This window comes from Hippocampus zosterae, chromosome 14 (assembly GCF_025434085.1).
Source record: "Hippocampus zosterae strain Florida chromosome 14, ASM2543408v3, whole genome shotgun sequence".
In the NCBI taxonomy this organism is placed as follows: Eukaryota; Metazoa; Chordata; class Actinopteri; order Syngnathiformes; family Syngnathidae; genus Hippocampus; species Hippocampus zosterae.
In genome coordinates, this window is record NC_067464.1 from 21003483 (window position 1) to 21016697 (window position 13215).

General features: G+C 44.9%; 1 protein-coding gene across 8 annotated transcripts in view; it reads right to left on the reverse strand.

Annotated features, from left to right (window-relative positions):
• Positions 1-4472: 4472 nt before the first annotated feature.
• The window catches only part of LOC127614394 (apoptosis-stimulating of p53 protein 1-like), an 82610-nt gene continuing 73867 nt past the window's right edge, over positions 4473-13215 (reverse strand). For all 8 annotated transcript variants that reach the window (XM_052085677.1, XM_052085676.1, XM_052085674.1 and 5 more), the window contains 4 exons: positions 10121-10254; positions 7193-7359; positions 6849-7048; positions 4473-5582 (listed from right to left, as the gene is read on the reverse strand). In XM_052085677.1, the coding sequence (XP_051941637.1) occupies positions 5541-5582; positions 6849-7048; positions 7193-7359; positions 10121-10254 (543 nt within the window). In that variant the 3' untranslated portion in view covers positions 4473-5540. The remainder of the gene's footprint in view (positions 5583-6848; positions 7049-7192; positions 7360-10120; positions 10255-13215) is intronic.

Below are 13215 nucleotides of genomic sequence, written 5' to 3' on the forward strand. Positions count from 1 at the left end.
AAAAAAGAAATACCAAGGGGAGGGGGGGATAATCACCTGTCAATCTCAATGGGAGGGATTAACCAAGGGGCCACTTAAAGCGTGGTCGCAGCGCTTCAGTTGCCCATCCTTACTTACATGTCATCCTGGCAGTGGCAGTTAGTGGGACAGAAATTACGCTTGTCATTATTGTTATGATTGGTTGTCTCTAATATTTTATAACCACGATTTCGCTATGTCTGCACTAAACAGTGTTAATCAAGGCGTTCTATTGTATTTTGTTCACTCTTTCTACTCAGCACTTATTTACAGTTGCGGTTGTTTTGTTGTCTATGTCAAAAAAGTTAAGGTTCAAAGAAGGCGTGTTGCAACCGCAACTGTAAATAAGTGCTTTACGTTTACTGGACGTGAATCGAGCATACAGCGAGTACATTTGAGTTTGATGCTGTCATAGCGACCCCGGAGATTCGCACGGCCCTTAAATAGTTAAAGACGTTTAATGTCGATTCACTATCAATCGCCATGATATGTTTTGGATTCAACCAAATGGGGCGGCGTAAAAGACCGCGAGAGACTGTCAGTAACATTGTTGTTAAGATTGCGGCAGATTACCGTAACGTTAAAGTATTTACAATCGCTGTGGCGGCTGGCTTTACTTCAACTTTGCGCTGTGGCGGCTGATTTGACCGCGTTCAGTGCACCATCGGTGACCCAGACAAGATGTTTGGGGAGAAACACACACAGACATACACGCATGCGCAGAAGCTTCAGAAACTTTTCATCATTAACTACGGCAACCACAATAGAACAAATACCGCGTCAGAGCAAAGTGAGTCAGTCTGACGTTTCCGACCTACGAGTCTCTGATTGCCGAGTCACCACTCGTAAATGGCGTGTATACCACTCTTTCAGTTTACAAGCCTCCACCCGTTGAATCCACCCATTGAGCCGCTTCATTGCACGTTTCTATTTTGAACACATCATTTGCTCCGGAGCAGAAGGAATGGTATGAGATGAATGTAACCGAACCGCGGAACCAGCTACGACATAGTGGCGGCGCATCATCAGACCAATATATTTTTGTGACCCATGGTTAAGTAGTGTGTAAAAGGCATCTGACTGGACCCCAACCGCTATTGGACATGTTGACCATTTAGCTACTCATTCTGGTTATCGAATTGCGGCATACACCCAAAATGCTTTCATCTTGGAAAATCAACAAATTACGCAAGGCCACGTGTAGAAAGAACGCATCGCCCCGATTGCAAAGCCATGGTTGCATTGTGGGCGCAGGGACAGTGGACCCGGGGTACCTCCAATGTCGGGATTTGCTCCACAATCTCCCTGGTGACCATTGTGGTTTCCATCTGTCACGTAGCAAGGTGGTGGTGGACCGCAAAAAGCAGGCAGGAGGGAGGAGTGGGGTGTATTTGAAGAATTGTATTTAAAACAAAGAAAACTAAATCCAAAACACAGTCCAAAGTATCAAACAAAAAACATGACTAAATCTAAAACATAACAATGAACTAAACATGACAGAACGCAAGCGCAAACAGCAACACACATGACCGTAGCGAGAAGCAACAATGACCCGACACTGAGTGTTCGGGCTGGGAGTCCTTTTAAAGCCCTAATTAGTTATGACCAACAGGTGTGCAGCTGCCAGGGGAGCCCTACAGTGCCACATGTTAGTCCCTAAACCGAATCATGACACCATCGCTGCGCCCATCTGACAGAACCAGTATCGACGAAGTCCGGAGCCTGCGGAGGGCATCCCGCAGAGGAATGCTGAGCTAAAGAGGGTCAGGATTCTGGAGTCCTTGTCGTCATCCTGAAATACACTCATTTTGCCAGGAGAGAAAGCTGTGGGAAAGTATGGCATGGCGCACGACCTTAGACGTACGAAGTCGGATGTCACCACACCTACCCTGAACACGTTTACAGCTCTCACTGTGCTAGACCACACGCATACACTCTTCACGGTCACTGACTTGGCAAATACTTTATTTTGCCATCTGCTTGCAGGAGAGATGCAGAACATTTTTTCATTCACATATGACGGCAAGCAGTTGCAATACACACCTCCGAGCTAGAAGCCGTACTTCATTTGAAACACACTTTTGGTACTATGCATCACCACCAGTCTCAGAACAAGAGGGAGGGTATAAACCAAAACTTGTAGTCTAAAATCGCTCAGATTATGGTTGGAACCACACTGACATGGATGCTGTTACGCTCGCATTGATGATTGATTGGAGCTCCGTAAACTCACACACACAGTTTATGCCATTTGAGCTCATTCGAGGGCAGCAATTCCCCGTCTGCGGTGGCCATTGTACTTGGTCTAGCCCTAGATTATATCTTGTGCACTATACGCACGCATTTATCAATTTCATGTATGATGAGGGGCGGCCCGGTAGTCCAGTGGTTAGCACGTTGGCTTCACAGTGCAGAGGTACCGGGTTCGATTCCATCTCCGGCCTCCCTGTGTGGAGTTTGCATGTTCTCCCCCGGGCCTGCGTGGGTTTTCTCCGGGTGCTCCGGTTTTCTCCCACATTCCAAAAACATGCGTGGCAGGCTGATTGAACACTCTAAATTGTCCCTAGGTGTGAGTGTGAGCGTGGATGGTTGTTCGTCTCTGTGTGCCCTGTAATTGGCTGGTAACCGATTCAGGGTGTCCCCCACCTACTGCCCGGAGACAGCTGGGATAGGCTCCAGCACCCCCCGCGACCCTAGTGAGGATCAAGCGGTTCGGAAGATGAATGAATGAATGAATGTATGATGAGCTACCAACTTCTCCCCCTCAGATCCTACTGCAAACCCTTTGGACCTGCTGGTTGATGACTGATCTTTAGTACTTGTGGTGCGTGGTTAATCATCTGAAGCTTACACTTGGCCTTGAGTTCCTCCGTGAACATATTGAAGCATTGATCCTGTATTCAGAAATACAAGAAAAACTATCCAGGGATTCTACAGTGAAATATAGTTTTGAACCATGGTACAAACATTTTCTAAATTAATTGTTATTTTGTTGTCCTATATTTAAAACACGGCTGTATGAAAATTTCAGCGTTCTATCTGAAATAATGTGAAAACGGTGAATATGAAATCGACACAGCTTTAATATCGATTTTTTTCTTCAAAATTACAGTTTCACCAATAGATGTCGCTCTTGCCCTATGAAACTCTCAAAAATGCCGGCATAGTCGTTGCATATTAACCTACTTTGTCAGGAACGTTCTATATAATTTTCATAGCATAATAAATGTGCCGGTGTTTACGAGATGGATTGGGAAACAAGTCGAACTCTTGACCGAACTCTGAAAACTAGGTTTTTCTGATTATCGCATTACTTAAGTACTACATGTACTGTACAATAAACGCATCATCTAAACATGGCAGTGGTTATTGTGGTCATCTAAAAATGGCTGTAACAAAATAAACAATTGTTATTTAAAACATTGATTTACCTGCAAGTGACGCGCAATCATAAACTTAATCTCGTTCTTTTTTACTTTTCATCTTTTGCGCCGCCGACTCTTGGTGCCTTTTCGACCACATGTCCAGATATCAAAAAAATTAATTATGTTAAATTAGCAATGGGAGCATAATGGAGCAAACCACTCACGAATGACACAGTGGGGTTGCAGAGCACTAAAGGAAGAGTGACGAGAAGTCAGCACAAGAGAATCATGTATTTACAAAGCGTTACTATAAATATTCGATCCTTTATGATTGCAATTCCTATTATTATACATTTTTTGCGAGTTTGATTTTTTTTTTTGGATGGGTCGGGGGGGTCGGGGCAGGGTCTTGGTGCCCTATCCTCAGTGCGTGATGTGCATGTGCGACCCGCTGCGCCTGTGTCAGCTGACATGCTGTGACAGATTCATTGACCTCGTATGCCTTAAAAAATTTCAATTTCGTCTAAAGACAATTGTCCCTGAACTTGTTTACAGTGACCGCATTCAAGAGGAGTTCTAATTATCGAATGTAGAAAATAGGCTAAGTGAAAGGGGGATGCCCTGCGATTGGCTGGTAACCAGTTTAGGGTGTCCCCGCCTACTGCCGAAAGACAGCTGGGACTTGATCCAGCACGCCCGAGCCTATGATAATGTTTCGAAAATACCACAGTTTTCATGCGGGTCAAATAAAATGATTTTGTTGTATTTATCCACCACACCTTCAAGGCCAGTCTCTAAAAATATTGTCTGACATTAAACTGGCCCGTGGTGCAAAAAAAGGTTGGGGACCACTGCCCTACGGTACGGTAAAACTGCAAATTTGAATGCGACCTTACGTTGCGGGCAACCTGAGCTACACGTGTGCAATAATTATGTTGTCAAATCAGTATCCTGTGGATGGATTATCTGGGCAAAGGAGAGGTGCCAACACAGATTTAGACAGGATTGTAAACGATATGTGAAGGAAATGAACCTTTTGTAGATGTAAAGAAAGTCTTTCAGTTCAGCCCGTGAAAAATGAGAGCAAAATTGTTGCAGTTCTTTAATTTAAACTGCAGAGTATACATGCAGAGCATTGTTATGAACTTGCATTAATGAAGAGAAAAAATGTATTACTGTATGTTTGGTTCATTTCTGCTTTTTCAGGGAAGCCCAATAAGTCGGCTCAATTTTGGGGATACCAAAATTGCCTCATGATGCTGGATACGTGATTGAATAACACAATTTAATAGAAGGTCCATCATTAAAGCAAGAAAAAAAATCTGTTACCATACCGTTTACAGACATGTGGTATTGCATATTTTCCCAACATATGTGGGAGAAAAAAAAAACTCTTGACCTAGAGTCTCAAAATTTGTTTAGTATTGTTCCGGTATTAGCAATGTTGTAAGAAAAAACACAATTGTCAAATGAACTGCAACTCCAAACTATCTAAATGTATTTTGGTTTTACAAATCTGTCTTCGAAATACTCTCAACCACATTCTTATTTTCCTTTGGTTCTTCATCTCCTCAAAGAACTTGTCTCTGCAAAGTTCGGGACAGATACGCGAGTTAACATTGTAGTGTGTTGGGTCCCTTTTATCATGCTCTGTGTGGGGATCCTCAGTGCATGCTTGTTTGAGAAAAATCTTAATTTCCTTTTTAGAACTGCTTCAACTGCAACCTCAGAACCAACAACGTCTCACCTTCATTAAAGTCAGCCGAATATTTGCATTCATCCACCCGGCGCATTGTGAATCATCACACACACATCCATGTCACCCTTGTCACAAACATTCCTCCATATGTTACATTTAAACGTACAGGCAAAAACGATATACTGTGAAGCTCAGAGAATGATAATAACAGTAGCCAACTGGCAGTTTATAATTCTGGGAAAACCGTACAAAAATAGTCATTTTAAAATGACAAAATATTAACTCACCATTCAAACACCATCCAAAAATGTTAACATAACGTGTTAGTGTTCAGGGACAGTTGGATAATTTTTTTTCTCATCTAATTTGAATCTCGACTGCACATCTCCACCTAAAGCACACATTGCTTTCTCTCCTTGATCTGCCGATGAATGTGCACAAGGATGTTGATCTGAGCTTCAGGCCAGGGAACGTTGTCTAGGTTTGATCCTTGGATATAGCTGGAGACAAACACAGTGAGTGAATATTATGATAGACGGCACAACAATAAATGCACTACATACTGCAAAAAAAGCCAAAGCCAGATGAACATCTTCACCTTCAACTCTGAACGGTTCCAAAAATATGCGGGTCATTCCATAAATAAGGTGAATTTTTCAGTATAAAGACATCTAATACAGATCAAAGCTAACTTTAAAAAAACTTTCTCAACTTAGTCTCCCAGTACTTTGACACACTTTTCTCATCTGTGCACAACCTTCCATATTCCATCAGCCTAAATATCTTTGGACTGGTGTCTAAGCCAGTCGCTGACAACACTTTTGACTTTGTCACGTTCAAACTTGGTGCCAACTACTGTGAACTACTGAGGCAGGTCAAGAAAGACATCAAGAACAAACGCAGGGGTCATCAGTCAGAAGCAGTCATCTCGTATCATGAAAACGCCAAGCCTCACACCACAGCCTAAACGGTACAGACAATCAAGGAACTGGGCTGGGGACTGCTCCGTTATCCCCCTTTCAGCCCTTCCCCTGTTTGGTCCCTTCAACGCATTCACGAGAGGCATAGAGTTTGAAAGTGACAATGAAGTCAAAAGTTTTGTGAGCGACTGGCTGAGGCATCAGTCCGAAGACTTTTTTTACGGTGAGGGAATATGGAAGCGGCGGACCGGTGGTCCAGTGGTCAGCACGTCGACCTCACAGTGCAAAGGTAGGTGTTTGCAGAGTGGAGTTTGCATATTCACCCCGTGCCTGTGTGGGTTTTCTCCGGGTACTCTGGTTCCCTTATCCCAAAAACATGCGTGGCAGGTTAACGGACCACTCCAAATTGTCCATAGGGGTGAGTGTGAGCGTGGATGATTGTTTGTCTGTGTGTGCCCTGCAATTGGCTGCCAACCGATTCAGGGTGTCCCGCGCCTTCTGCCCAACGACAGCTGAGATAGGCTCGGGCACCCCCCGTGACCCTTGTGAGGATAAAGAGAATTGGAAAATGGAGGGATGGATGGATGGAATATGGAAGCTTGTGCGTCGATGCGAAAAGTGTGTGACAGTGCTGGGAGACTACGTTGAAAAAAAAAGTAACCTTCCATCTTTATTAGAAGTTCACCTTATTTATTGAATGAGCCTTATATACAGTCAAAGTGAAGAGAACCTATAACACGCAAAACTGAAACTCAAACTCTCAACCTTCATCAATGTGTGGCTGTGCCAAGTGAATATGATTGGCAAGTACAGTACGATTTTGGATGTCAGTGTACAGTGTCGTACCCCGAGCAAGTTCCTGGGAACATATCCCTCACGGTCATTGAGTCGAGCCCACCACCAATCCGTCTCGGTGTCGTCACGCCGTCGCAGTATGACGAGCGAGTCCCCCTCACTGATGGTTAGCTCATCAGCTTGCTGGGCTGTGTAGTCCCAGAGCGCGTAGACCAAGCCTTTGTTCATCACGCCCAACTTTTCCTGAACACCTGACACAAAAGACACACTCTGAGATCGAGGATGTCCATACGCAACATATCACTGCCATATAATCTGAGTGAATGAAATCTTTTGATTCAACAGCTAAGTTCTATTTTGATTCACATCCTGCTTGTGTTATGTTCAGTACTTACCATAAAGGAACTGAGAACACTGTGTGTAACCTTCCTCCATTTCTTCACATTTGTCTGCCGCTGTTTCAACATCACTAATGGTTTGGGCAAAAATGGCTGCCCCTGATTCGACCAGCATTTTACAGAGATGGACACTGTTACAAGAAGCGGCACAGTGTAGAGGCGTCCTGAGGATAAAGGAACCACAAAAACGTGAGTAAAGTCGGACATACAGATGTAAAGGCCACTAGAATGAAAAAAAAACAAATCCTATTACATTTGAATTTGGTTTGGAGAATGCTATGAACCACATTGCCTATTTTCTATTGTTTGCGGTGAAGGATGCTTTCTCATTCCATGTGGTGCGAACATTCACCATACGTGCACCCATTTTATTCATAGTGCGGCTCACAGGAATATCAGAGGTGAGTGGAACTTCGTCCATGTTGACGATGTGCTCTGGTCGGATTTTTTTAGCAGTGATATTATTTTTGCACTGTGCGTGGAAAGTGGCCAGCTTTTCTTGGTAGTCTTGTGGCAGTTGCTACGAAACAGTGGTTTGTGCGCGGATGGAGAGATGACATCTTTTCACAAACCGAAAGCACCAAGAAGGACCGCCACTGAAATCATTTATTTCAAGTTCCTGCGCCAGCGCTTTTGCGTTTATTCGAATCGTGACTGTAGAGGCAATTCTACTTGCTCCCCTCCACTCAACAACCCACTGTTTGAGTTGGTCCTCCAACTGTGGCCATCGTGCTTTGTTTCCTCGGAAGCTCTGTTTAGTCTTCTTTACCTGGCACAGGGCATCTTGTTGCTTCCGCCATTTCGCTTTGTTACAGCTGCCGCTGTTGTGAAAGCGCTATATAAATCAGCATGTATTTTATTGTATTGTATTTCCGCACCATTGACTCGTTAACGTTGAACTCTCTCACCGCTGCTCAATTTCCATGTTCAGCTGAGCAATCGATCGCCTTAAGTTTGAACTCTGCGTTGTAAGCATGTCTCTTGCAAGGAGCCATTTTGGGGTCTTGATACAGTCAAATATATGGCAAATCACGAAATATTACCATAATGACCATATACAAGGTGCATTGGATTTTAAGGCGCACTGTCAGCTTTTATGAAAATGGAAGGCTTTTAGGTGTGCCTTTTCGTGCGGAAAATACGGTAGTTATTTTTATTTATTTTTGTTACATTGATTCTCTTTAAACCAAATCTGAGGGTCAACAATATATTAAATACAAATCAGAGGTTACTCACAGTTACTCAGTACTTTAGCAGTTTTTTGCTCAGTATTCTTTTACTCGTAAGTAATTATTTGGAGGACTACTCTATTTCAACTTGAGTCTTATTATTCTAAAGTAACAGTTCTCTCTACCGGAGTACACTTTTTGGTTACTCCACTCAGCTCTAATCATATTGTACGGTGACAATGATTTAAACATTGTATGCAGGATTGCTTCGTGAACATGCTGAAGTTGAAAGTTAACTTAATTTAAGTTAAATGCAGTGGTTATTAAACCTGGTATATGCAGATCCCCATCTCTCCCTCTGATGTTGCGAAGTTAGCTTGGTCAAATGGACTCAGAAATGCAATTATCATTGTAGCCCCATATTTTTGCAGCTACCATTGTTCGACATTTAATACACATTTTCACGACTATAAGGCGCGATTAAAAGTCTTAAATTTTCTCCAAAATGGACAGGACGCCTTACGATGCGGAGCGTCTTGTGTATGCGCTGAGGTCCAAAACCTGACTGACAGCCGACACGCTGTTTATATAGAGAAAAGGCGGAAGTGACTGTGGACAAGCATGCGGCAAAGAAGTCGGCCAATCAGTGAAGGGTGGGCGTGTATATATACATATATGGAGAGAGAGAGAGAAAAGGCAGACGTGAAAGAGGACAGGCATGCGGGGGAGAAGTGCGCCAATGAGTGAAAGGTGGGTATTTAAGTGGGCGCTAAAGGACGCCCCAAGCAGGTACCAACACCTGTATAGAGTGTGGCTATGTGCATTGTTGCAAAACAACTTCGGTTTTGGTTTCTAAGAACCCCCGAAAATAAATTCTACAAAGAGACACGCCTACGAAGCTCAGTTCAAACTTCAAGCCATCGGTTATGCTTTTGGCATGCGTGCCCATCTCACAGCAGCGGTGAAAAACCAAGTCAAACAAATGAACTCTGATCTTGCCGTTATTCCTGGAGGCTTGACTAAAGAACTCCAACCGCTGGACATCGGCATCAACCGGGCGTTCAAAGTAAAGTTGCGAACGGCATGGGAACAATGGATGATCGATGGCAAACACAACTTTACAAAGAGTGAGAGGCAGCGCTGGGCGAGTTACGCCACAATTTGCGAATGGATTGTGGCTGCTTGGAGGAACGTGTCTGCTTGCACTGTTGTTCGAGTTTTTGGCAAAGCCGGCATCATTTCTGTGGAGCCACATGGCAATGAGAGTGACTCTGACAACGAGAGGGAACACAGCGTTTTTGATGGACTACCGGTACTTGCACAATTGTTCAATTCTGATACAGAGGATGAGGACTTTGATGGATTTCTGGGTGATGATTGATCGAAAAACGTGAGTACATTGTACGATGGCTAAATAAAATACAACGGAACTCAGTTTTGCTTCCGTTGCCTTTTTAAAAACGTGTTTTTAGCATGTATCTGTATGTCTTGGCATGCTACCGTATGCTTCAAGCTAACGTGTTTTTAGAATGCACGCATGCATGTCGTATGTTTAAGCTGGCGTATGTTTTACCACTTCAAAACTGCGACCAATAATACAGTGCGTTTTGTCTATGTGTAAAATACAGAAATAGCACCCATTAATGAGACTGCGCCCAAACATACGGTGTGCCGAATGGTCGTGAAAATACGGTAGTACTGTCCACGTCGAATGCAAATACTATTACCAAATGTGTGACTAACTGAAGGTACTGACCATCCATCACTGTCTGCTGCATTCACATTCACTCCAAAGTCCAGCAGGAACTTGACAATGTGGTGGTGGCCAGCACAAACAGCATTGTGGAGAGGAGTGATGCCTTCATCATTTGGCATACTCGGATTTTCCACCTGAAAAACAATTAAAAAGGTATAATCAAAAACGTTTCAAAGGCTCTGATTTTTAAACGAGAGTTTTTAAACAAGTTTTTAGCACTTGTATTGGATGTCATTTAGAGCAGTGGTCCTCAACCCCTGGGCTGTGGACCGGTACCGGGTGGCACAGAGAGAATAAATAACTTACATTCCTTCCTTTTTATTTATTTTGGAATCTGAAAAATATTTTATTTTGAAAAACCATTGGATTCTCTTTTGCATGCGTCGACTGTATGTCACTTTTGACGCAGGTCAAGGCGCGCTTCTCGATAGGTTACCGCAAACATGAAACCCAGGAGCTAGCAAAATAAATAAAAAACAAACGTCTTTGGGAATGGGAAACGGCCCAGCCAGGAGACAGAAGAGCAGCCTACAATTTTCAAGAAAAAGAAGACTACATTTGAACGACAGTATCAGGAGTCCTGGGTATGACGTTAAACTGCATCCAACTGGTCCTCCAGGTTGGGGGTTGGGCGTGAGGTTAACAACCTCACCCTGTAAAACAAAAACCTGTTACAGAAACGACGAGAGGAAGCCATTCCAGTAAACCACGGCGAAGAAGAGATGGCACATCCTTGGATGTATCTGTGACGGGGCCGGGTGAAATCCAGCAGGAAGCCTAACCCCTGATGACCTCGATCTTTGGAACCAAAACCAACACCAGAGTAGGCACCTGGAATGTGTGCACAATGTTCCAGTCTGGTCGCATGGACCAGGTGCTGAAGAATATGAGGGACTATCGCCTGGACATCTTAGGCGTTAGTGAAATGAGGTGGACGGGCAAGGGCGCTTCATGGTTAATGGAGCAACTTTTCTGTACTCTGGGAAGCAAGACCACCATTCCCATGAGGTCGGCATCATCCTCTCCAGTAGTGCAGCAAAAGCATTGATTGGATGGAAGCCAGTGAATGAACGGATTATTACAGCAAGGCTCTACACCAGATATCGTCGAGGTCGAGAAACAAAGAGGAGCTGAAGGCCGTGCAGATTCGGCTGAGAAGAAAGATCAGGGACGGGAAGAAGTTATACAGGATGAAATTGGAGGACCAGTTACAGGCCAGCAATGTCACTGGTGTCTGGAGGGGCCTGAAAACCATCTCAGGCCATGACAGCCCAAAGACAGTGGTCGAGAAGGACAAGGACTGGGCAGATGGACTGAACCATTTTTTCAACCGTTTCGACCAGTCGTCTCTCCCTTCCCCCAACCACAAACTGCAACCTCTCTCACTGAGGACTTCTTCTCCTCCCCCTCCTCTTTCGACCAGCTCTCATCAACCCAGTATGTCACCTGGTTCCTGCCTGTCCGTCACAACAGAGCAGGTAAGGAACCAACTGAGGAAGATGAATGTGAGGAAGGCAGCAGGTCCGGACAAGATCAGTTCCCGGCTCCTCAGGACCTGCTCTGACCAGCTGTGTAACATTGTCCAGCACATCTTCAACCTGAGACTGAAGCTGGGCAGAGCTCCACAGCTGTGGAAAACTTCGTGCCTGGTCCCAGTGCCCAAGACCCCCCACCCTAAGGAGCTGAACAGCTACAGACCGGTGGCGCTGACGTCTCACCTGATGAAGACGCTGGAGAGACTCATCCTCGCCCACCTTCGACCGCTGGTGAGCCCGTCACTGGACCCGCTGCAGTTTGGCTATCAGCCTGGCATCGGCGTGGAAGACGCCATGATCTACCTCCTCCACTCAGTGCTGTCACACTTGGAGAAGGCTGGGAGCACTGTGAGAATCATGTTCTTTGATTTCTCCAGTGCCTTCAACACCATCCAGCCCAATTTGCTGGGAGGCAAACTGCAGAACGCCGGAGTGGACCACCATCTCACAGCATGGATCATAGATTACCTCACAATTCGGCCGCAGTACGTGAGATTGCAGAGCTGTGAGTCGGACCGGCTTCTCTGCAGCACTGGAGCGCCGCAGGGGACTGTTCTGGCTCCATTCCTGTTCATCCTCTACACCTCGGACTTCAGACATGACACTCCAAACTGCCACCTTCAGAAGTTCTCCGATGACTCTGCGATTGTTGGCCTCATTACAGAAGGGGATGATCGGGAGTACAGGGGACTGACAAAGGACTTTATGGACTGGTGCCAGCAGAATCTCCTCCAGATCAACCCGAGGAAAACTAAGGAGTTGGTTGTGGATTTCTGCAGGAAAAAGTCCTCACCAGCACCGATGAACATCCAGGGTATGGACATAGAGAGGGTGACCTCCTACAAGTACCTTGGTGTTCTTCTCAACGACAAACTGGACTGGTCCACAAACACGGACACCCTGATTAGGAAAGGACAGAGCCGACTCTTCCTACTCAGGAAACTGAGGTCTTTTGGGGTTCAGGGGTCACTCCTTAAGACGTTCTATAACTCGGTGGTGGCCTCGGCCATCTATTATGGCATTGTCTGCTGGTCAGGCAGCACCTCGGCCCGGGACAGAAAGAGACTGGAGCGACTGGTCAGGAAGGCCAGTTCTGTCCTGGCTTGCTCCCTTGACACTCTGGAGGAGGTGGGCAACAGAAGGATGCTAACTAAGCTAAAAGCTATGATGGCCAGTCCCTCCCACCCCCTCCAGCCCGCCCTGACAGCACTTGGTAGCTCCTTCAGCCAGAGACTGTTACACCTGCGCTGCAAGAAGGAGAGATACCGACGCTTGTTCCTACCGACTGCTGTCAGGCTGATGAATAAAAAATAACAATCATAATAATAATAACAATTAAATGATGTGAAGGTAAATTGTAAATAGTACTGCGATTTATCCATTTGTGTTCATATTGTATTTAATTGAAAGATGTTTGTTGTTGTTTTTTTTCTCTTCTTATTTCTACATACATTCTTGCTGCTGGAGGCTGTAAATTTCCCCATTGTGGGACAAATAAAGGATATCTTATCTTATCTTATATGCCAAAGTAACCATCGTACAAGTCTATGCCCCAACCGA